The 19,797-nt window shown below is 36.3% G+C and overlaps 1 protein-coding gene across 1 annotated transcript in view; it reads left to right on the top strand.

Annotated features, from left to right (window-relative positions):
- The window catches only part of alpi.1 (alkaline phosphatase, intestinal, tandem duplicate 1), a 28,417-nt gene extending 9,777 nt beyond the window's left edge, over positions 1–18,640 (top strand). The window contains exons 2-11 of the mRNA XM_049465660.1: positions 83–202; positions 1,623–1,738; positions 6,276–6,450; positions 11,380–11,552; positions 13,082–13,216; positions 13,339–13,414; positions 13,672–13,810; positions 14,549–14,739; positions 15,512–15,628; positions 17,326–18,640. Of these exons, the coding sequence (XP_049321617.1) occupies positions 83–202; positions 1,623–1,738; positions 6,276–6,450; positions 11,380–11,552; positions 13,082–13,216; positions 13,339–13,414; positions 13,672–13,810; positions 14,549–14,739; positions 15,512–15,628; positions 17,326–17,597 (1,514 nt within the window). The 3' untranslated portion in view covers positions 17,598–18,640. The remainder of the gene's footprint in view (positions 1–82; positions 203–1,622; positions 1,739–6,275; positions 6,451–11,379; positions 11,553–13,081; positions 13,217–13,338; positions 13,415–13,671; positions 13,811–14,548; positions 14,740–15,511; positions 15,629–17,325) is intronic.
- The last annotated feature ends 1,157 nt before the right edge of the window (positions 18,641–19,797 follow it).

Raw genomic sequence — 19,797 nt, 5'->3', positions numbered from 1 at the left:
TCCTCTGTTCCTGGAGCCCGAGGACCACTCTGTAAAGTGTTTTTTCTTTGTGTTCGTTTGTTTCTGCGGTTCTGGTTAACAGCTGAATGGGAGACAGACCCATCTTTCTGGAACGACCAGGCCAGGAGGACACTGGAGGATGCTCTGAAGCTGCGGCCACGTGTCCACCGGGCCAAAAACATCATCCTGTTTGTTGGCGACGGTGAGTTACATTGCGTGACGTGTTTAACTGTTAAAACATGTTAAATAATATAAATAATGCAGGGCTCCGAGTGGTCCAGCAGACTAAGTCGAATCCTATTCATGTACAGTAACTTGCCATCAACTGCCAGAGCCCTAAAAGAGCCCAATTGGCCTTGCTCTCTCTGGGTGGGTAGATGGCGCTCTCTCTCCACATCACTCCAAAGGGTGATGTCACTCTGCACAAGACGCCTGTGAGCTGATGCATCAGAACTGAGTCGCTACGCTTTCCTCAGAGTGTGCTGTGATGCTACTCGGCAATGCTGCATCAGCAGCAGTTCAAAAAAAGGCGGAATCTGACTTCACATGTATTGGAGGAGACATGTGTTAGTCTTCACCCTGCTGGTGTTGGGGCATCACTAGTGATAGGGGGAGTCCTAATGAGAGAGTTGGGTAATTGATTGTGTAAATTGGGGTGAAAATGAGATAAACAATAGAAATAAATTTATAAAAGAAATTGAAAAGAAGGAACAGTGATTATAAGCTTCTCTTCCACTGTTAAGAGTAGGAAACAAGTGGTTTGGGAACAAAAAAAAAAGCAGAAGCTGTGGACTTTAAAATAAAAAATAAATTATATATAAAAAAACTACATAATTCATAGTTTTATACTTCAAGGCAGATATTGGATGACTCATAGTTGGTACTGAATTATTCCTAATATTTCTATATAAATCATAGTAGAACCTAAATAATTAATAGAATGTACTGTAATTCATAAATCATAGATACTAAATAATTTGAAGTAGATACAGAATAATTATTATTAGTAATTAGAAAGAATTATAAATAGTAAGCAGTGAATCATTTATAATAGTTACTAGAAGTAAACTATTCATACTAGTAGTTACTAAATTGTTCACAGAATGTACTGAATAATTCACAGTACTGTATATAGTAAGTAATACATAGTTGATACTGATTAATTCATAGTGGTTGCTAAATAATGCATAGTAAATACTAAATCATGTATTGTAGATATCTAGTTACTACTGAATAATGTATAATTGATACTAAATAATGTACTCTTATAAATAACCACAGACTTTTAAGCTTGAATGTTAAGCTTGTTAACAAATGCTAAAAGCAATATCAGCCTTTTTCTGCATTTTAGTGCTTTTTAGTACATTTTTCAATTTTCAATTTTTTCAAATTCTTCTATTATTATTATTATAGTTGTAAAAATATAAAATTTTGCTGCTACTATAAACACTTTGTAAAAACTGGCACTGTAATGCACTGCAGGCTGATTTCCTTTATTGCCCTTTAAATGTCTCATAATTATTTCTGCTGATTAATGAACGATGGATGTAATGACATTTAAGCTTAATCTCAGTACTGCAGGGTTTGTTAACACGCTGCTGCATGTCCGGCCTGTCCTGCAGGTATGGGAGTGTCCACTGTGTCTGCAGCGAGGATACTGCGGGGGCAGATGGAGGGCCACTCAGGGGAGGAGACAGTCCTGGCCATGGACTCTTTCCCTTACCTCGCTCTCTCAAAGGTCTGAAACTGCACCTCTAACATTACCTCATATCATATCATATCCATCACAGTTATTACATTTATCATCACACTGTTATCTCTATCCACCATCAGCTTTACCACAATCCCCATCACACTAATGTCTTAATTGCCTTTATTTACTATGATCTTTATATCACACAGTCATCATTACCTTTACCACATTTAGTGTAGCATCACCACAGTCACAATCACACCATTACCATTATCCATTACCACCTTCACACCATTATCACCATCACATCATCAGCTTTACCACATTTCCATCACACCATCATCTCAAACACATTTACTACATTCACCATCACCTTTTTATCACTGTCACACAGTCATCATTACCTATACCACGTTTACTGTAACATTACCAGAGTTGGAAAAAGTACTGAAAAATTGTAATTAAGTAAAAGTACCTTTACTTTGCTAAAATTCTACTCTAAAAGTAAAAGTACCCATCTAAAAATCTACTGGAGTAAAAGTTAAAAAGTACTCAATTTAAAATTTGCTTTGAGTAAACGTTACATAATTACATTTAATTATTTGATGGAAAAAAGTACAAATGAAATAAATTTAATAATTATTAAATTCAATAATTTGGACCTTTGAGGTAGTATTTATTCAGGCCACCCCATAAAACATTTTTTAAGAGCAAGTGGCATAGGTTTCAATGATAATTTTTTTTTCTTTACTGTTAAAAAGTTAAAAGGTTATGGTCATATATGTGACTATAAACCGTATTTTTATAGTTTTACAGTTTATTAGTATTTTTTAACTTGATATTGCTATGCTTTAACTGCTATTTACATGTTTTTTTTAACGTTCAAGCAGATTGCTTAATGTTCCCAGTAAAAACTTAAGGAATTATCATTAAAAACATGAAATCATACAAAAAATGCGCAGTGCCGTAAAGAAGCACATATCGATGGGTAACATAACTCGACAGAACACCGGTTTCCCCGAGCCGCGCAAAAAGACTCCAGACTACAAAGCTGATTTACACAGCGTCTCTCCGACTAACCGTAATAAACACTGCTGGGAAAAGTTTAGCTGGGCTGCCATGGAGAACAAAACTCAGAGGTACTTTCCACCTCTGAACATTACCACAACCACACCATTACCATAAACCTATACCACATTTATCATAAAAATGACCACAGTCACACCATTATGGCATCAGCTTTACCACATTCCCCATCACACCCATCATCTCAATTATCACATTAACTATACTCTTTATAATATTCACCGTCACACAGTCATCATTACCTATACCACATTTACTGTAACATTACCACAATCACAATCACACCATTACCATTATCCTTTACCACATTTAACCATTATCACCATCACAATATCACCTTCACTACAGTCACCATCATACGATTACTTTTGCAACATTCACCATCACATTATCACTTTCACACCATCACCATTGACACTGTCATACCATTAACTTTGCCACATTCCCCGTCACACCAATATCTCAATCACATTTATACACTATCACCTTTATAACTTTCACTGTCACACAGTCATCATTACCTTCATTCATTTGCCGTAACATTACCACAATCACAATCACACCAATATCATTAACCTTAACCACTTTCACACCATTACCATGACGTCATACCCTTAACCACATTAGGCACCACATTATCATCATTACTTGTACCACCATCACCATCATACCATTACCTTTACAACATTCTCCATCACATTATCACAATCACATCATCACCTGTACCACCGTCACCATCATACCATTTACTTTACAACAATCACCACCATTACCACCATCACTAGCATAGCTTTAACTTTACCACATTTTAACACCATCATTCACCACATTCACTATCACATCATTACCACCATCACATTACCAGTCACCTCACACCATAATTGTTTTAAACACCCTGAAACATATAAGAGCAGACATCACAAATATTGTGGAAAAAATGTGGCCTGTGTGTGTTTTTCTATTGAAGTTTTTTTTAGCAGCTGTTATTTTATTTTAATAGGAAGTTATTTAACTTTTATAAAACTGGCAAAGAAGACGTGCTGAACTATTAATACATTCTGAATAGTAGTGTGAATATATAGCCAAAGTAAACCTCTTTGTAACAGGACATTGCAGAGTGAGATATTTAAGGACCTATATTAGAGTGTTTGGGGCAATTAAGTCTTGATTAAATGTTCTGCCTCACTACATCAGATAATGAGAGGTTTTCTGTAGAGTTATGCTGCTGTTCTTTATTATAGCAAGACGTGTCAGTTATTGCAGATCAAAGTGAGTTTACAATGGGACTGATGCTCCTGCTGGAGATTTGAATGACTATATGAAGTTTAAACAAGTCCAGGGTGTAGTTTCTGAGACTGTGTTCAGACTGCTAGCCAATCCGATTTGTTGAAATAACTGTCTGTACCCTTAAGTGATCAGATCAGATTGTAGGTCTAGACATTATGAATGTGGTTGCTGTGGGGATGAGATCAGCATCAGTAACTAACCTTTGGTGCTCTTCTTGGACCTCCAAGGTTGCACCACTTTGGATTTGATAAAGCTGGTGTTTGTTGCATTATGAGTGACACAAAAAACACATTCGAATCCAATTTAAGGGCAAAGTACAGATTGGATTAAACAACCTCCTAATGTGGTTTAGATTTGCCAAAATCAGGTTTTTGATGTGGTTTCTGGTTGTGCACACTATCAAAAATCAATCTGGGTACAATCTACAAAGCCATAAATCAAATTTAAACAGGCAGAATTTAGCTTTACCCTGTTGTTCACACTGGCAGGCAACAAGTCACTTATGTTGCATTAAGTGTGAGGGTGTGTTTGTGGCTGCTCACATTGTTGTTGCACATATTGGTGTGGCCAGTTAGCATGCTGGCTAATCTAACTATTTACCTATTAAGCCGCCCATTACTTTTATCTTTGGATTTTCTCTTTAAATTCCCATGTATATGTGCAAAAAAAGAAAGGAAAAGAAGGGGCTCTGAGTGGTTCAGTGGGCTAAGCACTGCCATTATGATAAGGAGATCACTGGTTCGAATCCCGTTAATGTAGCTTGCCATCAGCAGCCGGAGTCTGGCTCTCTCTGGATGGGTAGATGGCACAATCTCTCCTCACATCACTCCAAAGGTTGATGTCACTCAGCACAAGGCGTCTGTGAGCTGATGTATCAGAACCGAGTCGCTGCGCTTTCCTCTAAGCGCACTGTGATGCTACTCAGCAATGCTGCATCAGCAGCAGCTCGAAAAGAGGCGGTGGCATCACTAGTGGGTTATTGGCCTAGTAATTTGGGGTTAAAATTGGATAAAAATTAGAAATACATTTTATTAAAAAAAAATCTAAAAGAAGGAACAGTGATTATAAGCGTCTCGTCCATGTTTAGCTCCACAATGTCAAGTGTAGAAACCAAGTGGTTTAGGAACCAAAAATTCAGGAAAACGGAAGCTGTGGACTTCAGATCATTGTGTCCGCAGCTGGTTAAAAAAATGTTTTTGGACAATCAGTTGCAATAAATGTCCTTTTACTGTGTCATAATTTATTTGCAAAAAGTTGAGGATATCTCGAATCTCGATTTGTCGCTTTTCGCCAAATCGCAGCTTTAAATTGCGTTCTTCCCTAGCAAATGGATGCTCGCTTATCGTCCAGTCGGCTTTTAGTATAAACTCAAAATAAGTTTATTACTTAGTCCATCTTCAGCTTTGTTTATCCTTCTGGACTCATCTAATATTACCTGCTAGATGCTGTTTCAAATCATGGTTCTTCAGTGCTGGTCCTGACACCTCCCTGCTCTGCAAATGAATGACTTTCCTTTCTCCTAACACAAATTACACAACTAGCTCACTAACAAGCCCTTTCAGAGTTGCAGTGTGTCTGTTAAAGCAGGCAATCCTCTAAAATGGATTAAAGAACACTTTTTTAGAATAATACACTGCCTGGCCCCAACAAAAAAGTTGCCACCAAAAGAAAAAAAGGTCACACACTCTAATATTTGATTGGACCACCTTTAGCTTTGATTGCAGCACACATTCACGGTGGCGTTGTTTCAATAAGCTTCTGCAATTTTTTAATCCAGTGTTGCATTAATTTATTAATTTTTCACCAAGATCTTTGATTGCATTGATGATGGTCGAGTCTGAGTGCTGCACAAAGCCTTCTCCATCCAGTACATTCCAAAGACTCTCAATGAGGTAAAGTGGTGAACAATCAATGTGTGAAAATGATGATCTCATGCTCCCTGAATCACTCTTTCACAATCCCAGCACCATGAATCCTAGTATTGTTATATTGGAATGGAAAAAAAGGAATAATTTGATGGAATAACCTGGTTTGAGCACATACTGTTGCTGAACCTAGACCTGACCAACTGTAGCAAACCCAGATCATTTACTTAGTTAAATCCAGGTGGCGACTTCTTTTTCTTGGCCAGGCAGTGTTGAATAACAATAGATTTCCAAAGCATGGTCCTACTCATTTAATCTTTTGACCTTTGTTTTTTTCTACACAGACCTACAGTGTGGATAAGCAGGTAGCAGACAGTGCCAGCACAGCCACAGCATATCACTGTGGGGTCAAAGCCAACTCCAAAACTGTGGGTGTGAGCGCGAAAGCTGTGGCCTACGAGTGTAACAGCACCTTCGGAAACGAGGTCTACTCCGTCCTGCACCGAGCCAAGGCTCAAGGTACGCCTCCCGTTACGCAACGCTAAGCTACCATCACAACGCTGACAATTATAACTCTGCTGACAGAGCCAAGGGTCAGGTTCTGCGTGTGTTGTGTTCCAGCGCAGGCTCAGTGGGATTTATGGGTCTTAATCTATAGCACAGTCCATTCAGTAGATCAAAGATAACCATAATATTTCCAGAAAGCAATTCTGACGTTTTATTATTTACTCTGCAAAAGCAGGCATCTGATATGGAGCGGCATGAGCGGTTTTGTAATTATCTTGGCTTTAAGACAGATTAGTAGCATATCTGACCTGAGGTCAACCTTCTAATCGGCATCGCTTAACTGGATTTACACTGTCTGTCAAATGTTTGGGGAGCTTTTAAGCAAAATGGGCATGTTTTTGTTGGTTTAGATGGAATAATATATGTTATTTTCTTCTTTCTCAGCACTTCCAAAAATATTAATTTTGTACTTGGTGAAAATTGCTCTGGAAATCACTGAAAAGTATTATTAATGACCCTGGGCTAAATTGAAACCTATTTTGGGTCAAAACTGTTTCATTCTGTGCTTCTAATAATAGTTAAACTGAATTATAATTTATACTACAACCAAAATTCCAACAAAAATGTATGGCTGCGAAAATTGTAAATATTTGTAAATAAAAACAGAATGCAATTTCTTGCTCTTATATCTCATAGATCAACATCTTATACAAAATAAAACATATAATCATATCAGATGTTAAAAGTGACACATTGTAGCATTAGCATTAGCATTTCATAAAAAAAACATCAACCTGATGGCAGCAGTGTATCTTAAAAATGTTGAGTTTGCCCTCAAAAACCTGAAAAAATAAGAGGTACTTATAACAAACAGCTGCAGTAGTAGCAATTCGGAAGTAACTCAAATGACTGTGTATAAAAATAAAATTTTAGTGAGGCAGAGTGTCTCAGAAGTAAAGATGGGTAGAGGTTCACCAATCTGCAAAAAAAAAGTGTTTCTAAAAATTGTAGAACAATTAAAAAAATGTTACTCAATGTTAATTTACAACGACTTTGGGCATTCAACCATCTACATTACATAAAGTCATCAAATGCCTCAGAGAACCTGGAGAAATCGCTGTGCACAATAACGTATATATATATATATATATATATATATATATATATATATATATATATATATATATACTGGATGCTGGTGATCTTCGGGCCCTCAGGTGATGCTGAATTAAAATCAGTGACTCTGTGCAAATTGTGTTGATAGCGATGATTTCTGGGAGTGTTCCTGAGCCCATGCAGTGATCTTCCAGCACAGAATCAGTACAGCTTATTTTTAATGCATTGCCACATAAACAATGCTTATAACATGCTTATATCATAGATAAGCAAAACCAATAATTTTAGAAATAGATAAAAATAAAGACCAGGAAAATCCATGTATACAGAGTATAACATCTGAGACAACAGCAAAAAGGGAGGAACATTTGTAAAATAATTTTCGAAATTGCTATCTTTCCTACACGTGTAATCAGGTAGGCAGTTGTAATGAAGTGGAAAATAAAGATGAATCTCATAAAGATGAACAAGTAAGCTATTTGGGTTTCATTTTACTGCTAATATGTTGGCCTAACTACCAGCAGTACCAACGTTTAGCACAAAAGTTGAGACTAGATTAAATTCACAAAAGGAAAGTGCTTGTCCTGCAGATCTCATTGTTCCCGTGTGCCCGACTGTTTTGTCTTTTTCTGTTGTTGGATGGGTGACAGTGGCCTGCCTCAACTTCCAATAATCAGTCTAAAAATCCAGACCACACCTCAGACAATCCAAATAATGTTTTTTTTAGTTTGATACTTTGGTAACAATTTGTAATCACTTTCATTAATATACCATTAACCAATAATTATTTTTCACATTTTAAGAAACTAAAAAGTTGCTATCACATTTGAAAATACTAATGAATGCATTGGCAAATTAACTGCAATTGATAAACATTTGCCTAGTTGAAAATTTGTATTTAGTAGCGATTTATTAATGTTTAAATTCTAAATTTAAATTATATAGAATATCCATGCTGATAAATAAGTGTCATGTGTGAGCATTTGTTAATATTTAAATTCTGATGAACTACTGCTTTACCACATCTACTGATCATTAGTTAAAAATATATTAATGAAAGTTATTATAAAGTGTTACCGATACTTTTGATACTTTTATGGTCAGAACAAATTTCGGTCCTTTTGGTCCTACAGTCCATGGAACCTTTGGCTCTTGCTATTTTAGGTTAGACTAAACTAAAACAAAATCAGAAGCTTCAGACCAAACAAGGTAGAAATGAAAGTAACCTGTGTCCAGATTCAGGTACAATAGCATTAAAACCTTTCCAGGGATTCATTATGTGTTTCAGTGTGGTTACCTGTGGCTGAATGTCCTGATCCTGCCATACCTGTCAAGTCTGCCGTTTTGGCCGGGAAACTACCGTATTTTACTCCTCTTTCCCGCCGTCCTCCCGTATTAGTATTTTCCCGTAAATTTCCCGTATTTTATTAAAATAAAAAATATATATTATTGAGGATACAGGGCACTGACCGCTCTGTGTCTCTTAACCAATCGTGGAGCCGGTTCAAGGAGAAAGTCCCGCCTTTCAGGAGAAACAGCCAATCAGCTTGCAAAGAGGGTCAGTGTGGGGAAGCCCCGCCCTCCTCGCTGTGAGTTCAGGCAGCTAGTTGGAGCTGCCGATGTTAAAACATACATGCAGCGATTTTTCTAAAAGAAAGGTAACGGTAGTCTAATCATGGAAACTGGGATGAGATTTTTCTGATAGCTGCTTAAAAATACTCCGAAATAAAACACACAGATTAAACCTTTTAAAATAAAAAAAATTACAGCTTGTGACTCAGTTTAACTAGAAATGTGGAGAGGACCGACATTAACTGAACTGATCAGGGGTGGAGTGATCAAAAGGAAGAAGTATTAATTAAAAATTATTGTGTAGGCCCCTTAGGACTAATTTTTACTGATGGAATATATCTGGTCCATGTCCTTTTAGTAAAAGCTCATAATACCATTTTTAGGTCACCAACAGTCATTTTGCAGAATTTGTGCACTCTTTGTTCAATTTTAAATCCATTAAATAAATAAAAAATATATCATATAAAAGAGTGCATTTATTACAAAAAAGACATGAAATCTTAAATAAAAAAAAAGATCTAGAAAAGGGTTTTTCATTTGGCTGTATTAAAAGAATGACATATGTAGGAATGTCCACAACATGTTCAGATTCTGATAATCTAATTGTAGTGTGTAAGTGGTTCACATGTGGTTATTTTAGATTTTTTGTAAACCTGTTTTAAAATGTAAGAGATACTGAACCTTCGTTGGGCTGGTGGGACGGCTTTAAGCGTACAGAGGAAAATATCCCTTATTTTTAAATCTAAAACTTGACAGGTGTGGATCCTGCACTGGAAAGACATTAGAACCTCAATCCTCTAATTATAGACACACACATATATACAGATCACTAAACCAAAACATTTTCCAAACATTAAGCCATTAAACAAGCAAAGAGAGACCTGACCAAGACCTCCCAGACCAGGAGCACGTGTATTTTTTTATTTTTAATAACTCTTTCCGCCCTCGCATAATGGGCAAATCTACAAATACTGTGTGAGGTCTCTACCACATGCATATGTGTGTGTGTGTGTGTGTATACACGTAGAACTGGTGAAAGTGTGTGTATTTGAACAAGTGCAGAGGCTTTGAATCGTGTCCAAACATGTCACTTCACCACTAACTAAGAATGGTGTCACTGTGAGAGAGTGAGAGAGAGAGAGAGAGAGAGAGAGAGAGAGAGAGAGAAAAAAAGAGAGAGAGAGAAATACATTAGCCAGGCTTCCTTCCGAACATTTTACTAATGTTCTGCATAATATTTAATTTTCCAGTTAAATATAATTTAATTTCAGTTCAAAAAGGTAAGTAAGTCGTGTTTCCATCCAGTACAGTTATGTGTAGGAACTTGACATGGAAACATAAACGTGTTATGAGTGTTGCTAAAACAAGCGGGACAAAAAGACTTAACTTTGTCTTCTTTTAAAACCATTACAGCCATTTATGATCTTTTAAAGACATATATTTTGCAGTACATAGACAGTAAAGGCAGGACGAACAATAATCAACATAATGAGAGCTGAAATCTCTGTTTCCTACTTTAATAATCTATAATCTATCTTTAATAACAAATGCAACAGACAGTTCTGAGAGACAGCTGGCAGCACAAATGCAACAGACAGTTCTGAGAGACAGCTGGCAGCACAAATGCAACAGACAGTTCTGAGAGACAGTTGAGAGCACAAATGCAACAGACAGTTCTGAGAGACAGTTGGGAGCACAAATGCAACAGACAGTTCTGAGAGACAGCTGGCAGCACAAATGCAACAGACAGTTCTGAGAGACAGTTGGGAGCACAAATGCAACAGACAGTTCTGAGAGACAGTTGGGAGCACAAATGCAACAGACAGTTCTGAGAGACAGTTGGGAGCACAAATGCAACAGACAGTTCTGAGAGACAGTTGGAAGCACAAATGCAGGGTGGTATAAGGTAGCATAGGGAGAGTAGGGTATTGTATTACTGGACACTTCAGAGGCTCCTACAGCTTGATTCATTATTGATACCTTTTTTTTTTGCAAAGCTCTTTATTATCACTCTTTTTCTAACATTTACAACACATATATATAATCAATATATATTTTTAAAATTTTGCTTTTTTTCTTTTCAAAATTTCCAAAAATTTAGTGGATGGAAAACTCTCATGCTGGTTTGCTATTTAATTATTTATTGTTTGTCAATTTGTTCTATATTGGCATTGATTCACAGTGGGTATCTTCACCTCCTCTAGATAATGCTATTCATTAATCCGGTGTCTCTGTGTCCATATGTTTATGTAGGGAAGTCTGTGGGTATAGTGACCACCACTCGTGTCCAGCACGCCTCTCCGGCCGCAGCGTATGCACACTCAGTGAGCCGTAGCTGGTACAGTGATTCAGACCTGCCCTCTGCTGCCCGCAGGCAGGGCTGCACCGACATCTCCACACAGCTGGTCACCAACACGGACATCGACGTGAGAAAAAGCTTTTTCTGTACTGATAAATGTCGAACAAGCAGTTTTTGAGAAGTGAAATTAAGTTAATAGGATTTACAGAAAAGGTGCAATCATTTTCAAACAAAAAAAGACAGATGCATAAATTTGAGCACCCCAGCGAAAAAATTAAAACAGAATTTAATAGATCCTCCTTTTGTTATTTAGACCATTCTTCTTTATAAATCATCTTCAGTTCAGTCAGGTTTGATGGTTTCCGAGCATAATTAGCCGCTTTAAATCACACCACAGATTTTCATAATATTTCATAATATTCAACAAGTCTGGGGACTGATTGTTGCACAATTTCTGTGAATCCTATAAACTCCATTTCACTTTTTAAATATATCTGTTTTTGTCTGCTATATGATTTATTTAACTGAAATTGCTGATCTGAACAATCAAAGATTTATAAAGAAAAAAAATCATTAAAACGATCAGGGATGAACATTGATAGTGTTTTAAAATTGGCTGTAAAACTTAGTTACTGAATTTTGTCCATTTGACATTTTCAAAAAACAGAAACTGGTTTTCAACTGTTTTTCCATTTTTTTTCTTTTTCGTTTCTTCCTTTCAGGATCTTAAATTTTAGTAAAATTAAATTTTTCTTCTTGTAAAAAATGTAGGTTGGATTATACCATCAGATTTTTGTTACAAAATGCAAAATCAGGAAATATACTGTAATAAATTGAATATAATTCTTTTTTTTTTCATCTTTCCTGTATTTCTTTTTATGAGGGGCAGAACTAAAAAACGCAAAAAATAAAAAAATAAAATAAATAAATAAATAAATAAAACAAATATATATGTATATATATATATATAATTCCTTTTTTACTATTTCAAATGGAAAATATTAAATAGTAAAGTTTTACACCCAGTGCTCTATTTTCAAATGTAACCTCAAACATCATTTACAACTGATATCAGTTACTCTGCCCTACTTAGGCTCAATACTTTGCTTTGTTAAATATAGTGAAAAATACCAACTTTATGCACATCATCATTTTTTACTCAAAAAGGTTTAAAATCAGCCAAGTGTTTTAGGTTTTCTTTAGTTTTTCACTGGAGATACGCGTAACAAGTAATGGAAGCGGTGCTAACTGCATTACCAAACCATCACATACTCACCTCAAACCATGTTCAGTACTCTTCAATAGACTTGCTTAACTGAATTCTGACACCTGTTGACTTATGATTGTAGCATGTAGCTAGCACCATGCTAGCTAACTGTGGACTTTACACTTCTAGTACTTTTTAGTTAGCTACATTAGCCTTATTATATAGACAGTCCTAAAACAACATTCTAACACAAAGCAGGACTTAACTGGTTGACTACATTTGTGGTATACAGTATCCTAAAATTAGAAATCCTACAGGTCATTTGTGCGACTCTATAGAAGTCACACAAATAATAAATAATGAATAAATAAGATTAATCCTTTCCAACCATAACATTTTGATGGAGCTGAGTAAAGTATATTTACTGTAATGGTAATTTTCTCTCCCAGGTTATTCTTGGTGGTGGTCGGATGTATATGACGCCAAAAGGCACTCCAGATCCAGAGTACCCATCATCCTCCTCACGTAAAGGAGACCGAAAGGACAAGAAGAACCTTATTGAGGTCTGGCTGAATGCTCGGAAGGTGAAACACACAGTCTCTTATTGTAAATATGGGATTGTAGTTTGGTTTTCTGTTTGGCAGTTCTGTTCTGCCAGTGCTGTGTGTTTACTCCTTCGTGAATCTGACCACTGGCTGTTTTTCAGGACAGAAAGGCTCAGTATGTTTGGAACAAGGAGCAGTTCAATGCAGTAGATGTGAAAACCACAGACTGTCTGATGGGTAAAGTTATTTATACCTTTACACCTCAATATAATTCCACTGCAATCTAATCTTAGCACAAAGATAAGCGCTGAACAAAACTTAAACCACCACATGTTAGCCATGCTGTGCAGAGTACTCCACAATAAATTATACAATTCAATATTCATCTCAAGCACACATTACATGAACATTCATCAGTCCTGTGATTTTACATTCAATTTGCATTTTTTTTTCAATGCATGCTTTGGGATTTTCTGAAATCTCTCTAATTGTAGGTCTGTTTGAACCCAAGGACATGAGGTTTGAGGTGTTCAGAAACCGCACCCGTGACCCCTCCATCGTGGACATGACCGAGACGGCCATTCAGATCCTCAGCAAGAACCCAAAAGGCTTTTTCCTCTTTGTGGAAGATGAGTATTTATCATACTTCTAACTGTGTTGTATTATGATTATATAATATATCATTTTTGGGACCACTTAAAAATAAGTCTCCTTAATAACGGGTTTATAAATAGTTTATGAAGAAGTCTATTATTGATCGTTAATAAGGTTGTAACTATTTTACAAACCATAAAAAAGGAGCTATAACACATAAAGAAAAGGAAAATATGGCCTGTTTTCTTCATTTTTCTACACACTTAGTTATCTTAATTGGCCTTTTCCATTAATTAGCATTAACATATCTGTTAATAACTTTTTTAATTCAACTACTCAAATTAATTATTTGTCCAGTAATAATAATGATTTGGCAAATGACAGGACACTGTTGTCCCTTCTATTTATGTGTAATATATTTATATATTTTTATTGTATTTACAACCTAATTAATAACGTTAATAAACCCCTTTATAAACTATTTATAAGCTTTTTTATAAAGGAGACATATTTTAAACTGGTACCAATTGTTTTCTCTATTTTTTAAAAATTGAGTTTGTTTCTATGTAGACTTAAAATGATTATGAATAAAGCTACACCCAATACATACATTTTAACATCTAATTTTAAGCTCACTGCTGGCAGTTGGAGTCGATGGATAAGAGTGAGGGTTGAATAGTAGACCAGGTCCAATTTCAGAACAAACAACACTGGTTATATACTCTGATAGTCTGAATGAATTCCTCTCATGTCCTGCTGGTTTGTTTTGTCTGTAAGGGGGAGAATCGATCACGGACATCATGACGGCATTGCTAAACTGGCTCTAACTGAGACGGTGATGTTTGACCGTGCGGTCCAGAGAGCGGCGGAACTGACCAAAGAGTCCGAGACCCTCACTGTGGTCACAGCTGATCATTCCCATGTCTTTACGTTTGGTGGGAACACACCCCGGGGTAACTCCATTTTCGGTGAGTCACTTACACTTAAATATAAATACACTTTTTTTTTACTATTAGGTTTTTTTTTTTTTTTCAGTATTATGGTTTCTGGTACCTGCTGACACCGACAGAACCTTATGTAGTCAACACAATTCTTAAATCACTGACCAAGAATTAAAAAACCTGAATATATAGGTACACAAGACTGGTGCAAAACTACAATGATATACTGTAGGGCTGTTAACATATCTTAAAATTTAAACAAATAATGGTACTTATCTAAATTTTTACTTATCTAAACTTATTTAAACTTTATAGACTGAGTGCTAGTGCATCGTGCACCCAGTCCACACACAAAAAAAAAAACATAGCACATCCAACAAGAACAAAACCCACATGAACCACCACTTCTGTTTGTGGACAAAAGTGTTGGCAAACCTACACATTGCACCTATACCAGCTTTTATGACATGCCATTCTAAATCCATATACACTTTTCTACTCCTTAACCTGTGTTAAGGCTCAATGCATGGCTTGGAGGGGGGGGGGGTTGATTTTATACACCAATGGCAATAAAACACAATAAAACACCAACAGAATGATCACTAAGGGGCTGATGGAAAGAGCCTATAAAATAACACATTTTGGGCCTCATTCATAAAAAGACCAGTTAAGAGCAAACTGTCTTGCAGAAAGACTTAATTTATTCATTAAAATGTGTATTAAATAGTATTTAGAGAAAACAGATTTCACATTACCTAGTAGTTCTAAGTTTTCTGTAATATTGTCTTTGTTTTTAAAGGTTTAGCCCCCAAAAAGGCTGACGATAGACTTCCCTTCACCAGCATCCTGTACGCTAATGGTCCTGGATACGTACATGTGAATGGGACAAGGGCAAATGTTTCAGCAGTAGATTACTGTAAGTGTGTGTCTGCATGTGTGTGTCTGGGTTCTGCTCTATTTTGTTCTTTCTGAAGACCCAGTTCTTTCATGGTTATATAACAGTAAGAAGTTCTGGCAGGTCCGCTTGAAAGAAAATGAAAATAGATTTTTTTTTAATTTTGTGAGGTTGAGGATAGGCAGCACTTCTGCAGAGCTCAGTGGAAAATACTGAAGACCAAAACATTTCCTTTTTAAATAGTGAAGCAAAGGTTTGAGTCAGGATTAGTTGGTATTTATATTGATCATTTAGGGAAAATGGCTGAAATAACAAAAAAGATGCAGAGCTTTGAGATGTCAAATAATGCAGAGAAAAACAAGTTTTCATATTTATAAAGTTTTAAGAGTTTAGATCTCAAACTTTGGTGCAATAACCCTGGTTTTAATTACGTTTTCATGCATCTTGTTACATTCTCCTCCACCAGTCTTACACACTGCTTTTAGATAACGGGTGTCTGCACCTGATCCACTTACCGATCCATGCTTCAGTCCGCAGCTGGAGCTGGACAGTAAACCCGTAACCTGTAAACCTGCGTAAACTGTAGCTGGCTGTCTACAAAAGAAAATGTCAATTGTCTGGAGAGTTTTCCCTTTTGGAAACGCCAAACAGCAAAACGGCTACTTGTAATATTTATCAGCGTCCGAGGGGTGAACAGATTAACACCAGCAATCTGTTAGCCTAGCTAGCACTGAACTGACAGCAGCTGCATTCTGGTGTAAAGGTATTAATTACAGACTGAGGTAAACTTTAGTCATAATCCATACATCCTATAAAACCACAGGGTCTACAAACACTAACCAGCACAAACACACCCATCTGTTATTAAAAACAGTGATTAATTTAGTTCAGAAATACAGATAGCATACAGTTAGTCTGTTAGCCTAGCTAGCATTGGGCCGGCAGCTGCATATCAGCATTGTGAATGTAATAAGTAACTCATCTCAAGCGAACAAAAGCAATAATCCACATCAAATATCAAACCACAGATCCCACCCACTCTAACCAGCACTAACAAATCAATCTGTTATTAAAAAAACAGTGATTAATTCAGCTCGGAAATACAGTTAGCGTCGCCGGTTAACTTTTTTTCTTTCATTATTTAGTAAAAATGTAATATGTGTAATATGTGTGTTTTAACTAAAAATATTAACATTTCAGGAATTATAATATATCATGTATCATAAATTATTTCAGAAATATTGTATTAATTAAGTAATTGTATTTAGGTAATATTGTATGCAGAAATAAAGTAAAGTTTACTAAAAGAAAGGACTGAAGTTCAGTTGACTTATTTACTCTATGTAACATTTACGTCTTGAAACCGAGTTAAAGTTACTTCAATTTATCTGAAATTAAAATGCAGAGAGTTGCAAAAGTTTATTTAAGTAAATTTTACTCATCATTTTTTCTGTGTGTGTTCTGTTTCAGACTAATTATGTAACCTTAATCAAAGTACTAATAATAAACTAAAAGAGCCCTTTTATCGGTATTTGTATCGGTATCGGCAGTTTTATATCAGAATCGGATTGGAGCTGAAAAAGTGGATCGTCTCATCACTAGATTATACAGGTGTTACAGGTGTTATTAGCCTTGTATCTCCAGTTCTAAAACTACAGAAGCATATTTTATACACCCAACACGTCTTGTCTGATTAATGTTGTGTATCTTCCCTGCAGTTGATGAGGAGTACATGCAGCAGGCTGCCGTTCCGCTAGACGCCGAGACTCACGGAGGAGAGGACGTCGCTATTTACGCTAAAGGTCCCATGGCCCACCTGTTCCACGGAGTGAAGGAGCAGCACTACATAGCGCACGCTTTGGCCTACGCAGCCTGCCTGGACCCCTACACACACTGTCCCCCACGCCCCCTACATTCCGGGACACACACACACAGCCTCTCTGCTCTGCTCATATCATTAACCGCTCTGATCTGGCTCATCCTCAGATGACAGAGCCAAGCTTTGAGTGACTGGATCTCAGGTCTGTTTTCATAGAAGGGTGGATTTCTTCTTATTTTTTTTTTACATGAATAATGTTTTTTATTTTTATGTCAGTGTCATGTGACCAAAAGTATGTGGGAAAACACATTCATTAGTGTGTTTGGCTGTTTTTGCAACATTCACATTCTCGGCAGAGCGGGGTTGCCCAAAGATTATGTCTAAAGGGGCCAAAGCACAATATCTGTGGTCAAAAAGTCACTTTTTTAAAGTGTACTTTATAATATAATGCCGTATTTTTCTTACTATAAGGAGCACTTTAATTTTCCCAAAAATTGACAGTGCACCTTGTGTATGAATTTTACCAGTAGCAGGATCATTAGCATTTCAGCATTAGCTACTAACAGCAGCTCTAGCTCTTTCTCCATTTAGATGTAAGTATTATCCCCATCTAGCACTACTGGAACAACATTAGCATTAGCCACTAACTAAGGCATTTACAGTGTTAAAACAAGCTTAGCGTAACGAATTGCTAGCTAATTTCCCCCCTTGAACACTCAAGGTTCCTCAGTGTAGTGCTGTTGGGTGGCATTTATGCCTCGCTAGCGCTGCAGTTAGCTGCTAATGCTAATGCTGCTGCACCCAGGCTTAGTGCAGATCTGGAAATCTAAGGTTACTGTAAATAAATGGAAGCTCTGTACTCAGCCTTATAGTGTGAAAAATATGGAATTAAATACTACTTAAATACAGATTTAAAGTGTATAAAGTATAAAATATTATATAAATAACAATTTTACATGTACATGCTGTTTATGTAGCCTGTATGCTTTCTTCTGACCTTCCACAGACAAGCACTGGCTGTAGATATGGGTCATAGGATTCCACCTTTCCAACTACCAATTACAATTCATCACATTTCTGCCTTAATCAGCTGCAAGTGCTGTTATTCTGAAATAGAAACATCAATCCTTCTGTGATTAATGATGTTTTACCATCTGACAATCTGCTGGACACATCTGTTGACACTTCAAAATGCTACCTGACCAAATGAACCCTGTACTAAATTTCTGTACTACAATCTAAAGCAGGACGATACAGCATTTATTTTTTAATATTAATACTGGAAATCTTGAGTAGTATCTGAAACAGATACAGTATGCTCTCATCTTTGGGCTTTTGGATGATCCAGGACTGGTTTGGTGTGAAGGAACTGTCGACTGGTCTGCACTAAAGCCCACCCAACACTTTTGGGAAGAAGAAATGGACGTGAGCCAAGCTTCATAGGTTTCAGCAATGTTCACTGTATGGCTGAATTCAATCAAATTTACACAGCAGTCTATGTAAAGCCTAAATCAGGACCATGGGATTATGGGATGAGATGTTCAGCCATTCACCTGTATGCATATTGTGTATGTACTGTATATGCAATCTATGACCTTGACTTTAACACAAGAATATGTGTTAAGAATTTCTACTTAAGATTTATTTTTATTTTACATCCAATTATTGCCTTACTGTAATGTCACTGTTAAATGAAAGTCTTCTCTATGCAAATGATTTGATATTATTTTATATCAAGTGTTTTATAAAGTTATAAGTAATGCACATTACACTATGAATAAATGCAGTTTCTGGTTACATAATTTGCTTAGTAATGCTTCTGTACTGTTATATACAGCTTTTTATGAGATCTGTTGTCAAGGTAGGTTTTATACAGGTGGCTTTATAACCTTGGTCTGTATTGTAAAATAAAGTTTATTATTATATATAATACACTATAGAGGCATACACACAGTAGAACACACCTGTGCCAAGGTTTAGGGATCTGATAAGTCCTCCCTTCACTCTGTTCTTTAATGGTCAGGACCCCACAGTCTGTGGAGGTCATGTGGAGTCCTCACCATTGAAGAACATTGTACATAGACAGTATATAGGAATTTGATTTTTGTGTGAATTTGTTAGATTAACCATTCCCTGTACTTTCCTAAAAAAGGCCAATATTTTTCATGTTCAACCCTCATGTTACAATAAATCAGGTGAGATACTGCGTGCATATATTACTGTATATCTACTAAAAATTATGTATATAGTTCTAAAAAAAACAGTGAGACCACTTCATTTTCTGAATCAGTTTTTTTTCTGATTTTGCTATTTATAGGTATATATTTGAGTAAAATGAATATTGTTGTTTTATTCTATAACCTACAGACAA

Source organism: Astyanax mexicanus, chromosome 16 (assembly GCF_023375975.1).
Source record: "Astyanax mexicanus isolate ESR-SI-001 chromosome 16, AstMex3_surface, whole genome shotgun sequence".
NCBI classification, from domain to species: Eukaryota; Metazoa; Chordata; class Actinopteri; order Characiformes; family Acestrorhamphidae; genus Astyanax; species Astyanax mexicanus.
This window is presented reverse-complemented; position numbering and strand designations above follow the sequence as displayed.